The sequence below is a fragment of the Suricata suricatta genome, chromosome 12 (assembly GCF_006229205.1).
Source record: "Suricata suricatta isolate VVHF042 chromosome 12, meerkat_22Aug2017_6uvM2_HiC, whole genome shotgun sequence".
NCBI lineage: Eukaryota > Metazoa > Chordata > Mammalia > Carnivora > Herpestidae > Suricata > Suricata suricatta.
Genome location: NC_043711.1, coordinates 6,638,435 through 6,641,531, shown reverse-complemented (window position 1 = coordinate 6,641,531; position 3,097 = coordinate 6,638,435). Strand labels below are relative to the sequence as shown.

Genomic DNA, 3,097 nt, shown 5'->3' with positions numbered 1-3,097 from the left:
TGCTGAAAGCATAATTCAATTTTGATATACTACTCATTGGTTCAGATTGTTTATGCCCACTGTGGGATCTTTGAGGGCAAGGTAATAGTGTCAATGGTGAAGGTGAGGCAAACATATTTGTTCGCTGTTCTTATGTTCAAGAAACCCCTAAGATTCTAGAGGACACCTTGTTTAAATTAAATTTAATGGGATGCCAAGCAATCACTGTAACTTGAACCCCTGTGTTGATTGAGAATACAAAGGTTTGCCAACTGGTGCGTTTCAGCAGATATAAAGTTAACCAGGATCTATGGGAAGAGATGCAAAAGCCAATCAGCACCTTTTTATTTCTTGTTCTCCAAATTATTTTAGTACATTTCAGATTTACCTGGGTCAAATTGTATGCCTGTTTTATTTTTTGTTTGTTTCCCCATATGCACGTTTCTTTCTTTCTCTTGTTTTCTTTATTTTTTTTACACTGGATATATTTCAAAGGCAGTCTTCTCCACCCTGCTCATATGATTAAGTTTCTATCTCCAGAGAGCCCCAAGCCAACATCTTCATGATGAGGGGCCTCTTCCAAAATGATGATTGTTTTATAGGGTTTATATACCCCATGATTAACCCGGGTCTACACTAACTTCTTTACTGTGCAACAGGGGTGCTTTGAATGTTTCTCCCTATAAACCCGAGGACCTGGTTCTTTGTTGAGACAAAGCCGGAATAGCAGAGGTATTGAAAGGTTCCAGCCTGCTTTTAGGACTACAGACCTCAGCATGACACACAATGACTGCTTTTCTTCTCTTCCTCCTTTCCTCTTCCCCCTCTCCCCATCTCCAATTCTCTCCCTCTCTCTATGTCTCTTAACTCTCACCCTCTCCAAGGACACTTTCATGTGCAACCACCCAATGGAGTGATATCTTGCACAGGGCGTACTCTTACCCTTGAGTACCCATAGAGGCCAGTGCTGGGTTGAAACACACAACCAACCAGGTTAAGAGTCTTTCCCCAATCCTAGTGTCAGTCACAGCTTCATTCCAAGACATATGGATAGGCCTGGGGCCAAATCCCGGGGCACCTGGATGGCTCAGCTGGTTGACCATCTGTCCTGCTTTGGTTTGGGTCATGATTTCGTGCTTGGTGAGTTCGAGCCCCACATCGGGGTTACTGTTGTCGGCGTGTCAATGCAGAGCATGCTTTAGACCCTCTGTCCCCCTCCCTCTATCCTTCCCTCACTTGAGCTCCTTCAAAAGAGGTTAAAAAAGAAACCCAATCACATACTCTTGTCTCTAACAACCAAGTGATTATTGACACTTCTAAAGTAGGTCGTTTGGATCTATAAGATAGGATTGGAAGGGCTCAAGAAATGCAGCACGGTGCAGCACAGTCCAGAGTGCTTGCTTGCCATCAGGCAGCAGAGCCAGAGAGCAAACCAGAGCAAGAGAAGAAATATCTTGTATGGTGCTGGTCACTGTCTTGTGCCCCAGCTGCTGCATCAATAGGACACTGTGCAGAAACTGGATTGACTCCTATCCAAAATTTGGCTGGATGTTGAGGCTGATAATGCAACACATGCAAGAGGGTATAAAAAGTTTTATTCCTCATAAAGATCTCCCTGTTTAGGGAGAGCATAACAGATGATCGAAACTGGTCTGAAATGGCCAAGAGTTCAGGGGAAGAGACTGGCTTGGGTTTTGTATTGTGGCTACGGTGGGAGTTCAGAGTGAGAGTTCCTGCATATGTGCTTGTGGGGTGTGAATGTCTAACTGTCTCCAACTGGGGGAGAATCCAGGCTGCCTGGCTTACTTCCTCGTTTGTTTGTTTTTGAATTGAGATATAATTGATATATAACAGTATATTCAGTTCAAGTACACAACATAATGATTCAAAACATACATATTGCAAAATGATCACCACGGGTCTAGTTAACCTCCAGCATCATACAGAGTTGCAAATATTTTTTTCAGAAAGAGAGTGTGACAGTGAGCAAGCAGGTGGGTGAGGAGGGGGGCAGAGGGAGAGAGAGACCGAATCGTAAGCAGGCTCCCTGCTCAGCACAGAGCCTGAGGCAGAGTTTGATCCCATGACTGTGGGATCATGACCTGAGCCAAAATCAAGAGTTGACTCCTCAGCCGACTGAACCACCCTGGTGACCCACAAAAGTTTTTTCTTGTAATTATAACTTTTTAAGATCTACTCTTAACAGCTTTCAGATATGAAATAAAATATTATTAACTTTAGTTATCATGCTGTACATCCCGTCCTCAGAAGCTTACTTATAACTGAAGGACCCAACCTTTCTTATCAATTAGCCCAGGTGATGGGCAGATGGGGAATTAGAGCCTTAAATACTGTTTGCAGTAAAATATCACCACAAAAACGGGGTCACACACTTTAGTACATAGTTATTATAGGATGTTTGTAATTTCTCTACATTTAGATGCAATAAGTACTTTTGACTGCTTATTAGTGTCCTTTTATTAGAACAATCACTTCAAGGGAGAATGACATTTCTCATTCCTTTTGTTTCCTTTAAAAGAGGCTACTGATATATTAGTGTGTTAATAGAATTGTAAATCTCTTAATTTCTAATTTCTTTAGCCCCATCTTTCCAAAGCGCATGCACATTGAAACAAGTGAATGAAGAAAAAGACAATGAGAAAAGGGTTCTAGGATGAATGTGTTGTCACAACTGAGAAATGGTGCTAAATTTTCCTCAAGTGCGAATATATTATTTACAAATAGCACGAATCCAAAATATAATGACAATGATGGATACCTGTATAGTTGTTTCCTTTATGTAAACTCTCACTTATATTCCAGAAGCTGTCTCTGCTCCGTGGAACCACAGAATCTAACACCTGTGTTGGAATTCCTCCTCCTGGGGTTCTCAGATGATCCCGAGCTGCAGCCTCTAATCTGCAGCCTGTTCCTGTCCATGTATCTGGTCACCGTGCTAGGGAATCTACTGATCATCCTGGCCGTCAGCTCTGACTCCCACCTCCACACCCCCATGTACTCCTTCCTTTCCACCTTGTCCCTGAGTGACATCGGTTTCACATCTACCACGGTTCCAAAGGTGATTTGGGACATCCAGACTCATAACAGGGCCATGTCC

At 42.7% G+C, this 3,097-nt stretch overlaps 1 protein-coding gene across 1 annotated transcript in view; it reads left to right on the top strand.

Annotated features, from left to right (window-relative positions):
* LOC115273497 (olfactory receptor 18-like) overlaps positions 1-3,097 on the top strand; it is a 24,980-nt gene that overhangs the window by 6,064 nt on the left and 15,819 nt on the right. Inside the window, exon 3 of the mRNA XM_029916562.1 lies at positions 2,831-3,058. Coding sequence (XP_029772422.1) covers positions 2,831-3,058 — 228 coding nt within the window. The remainder of the gene's footprint in view (positions 1-2,830; positions 3,059-3,097) is intronic.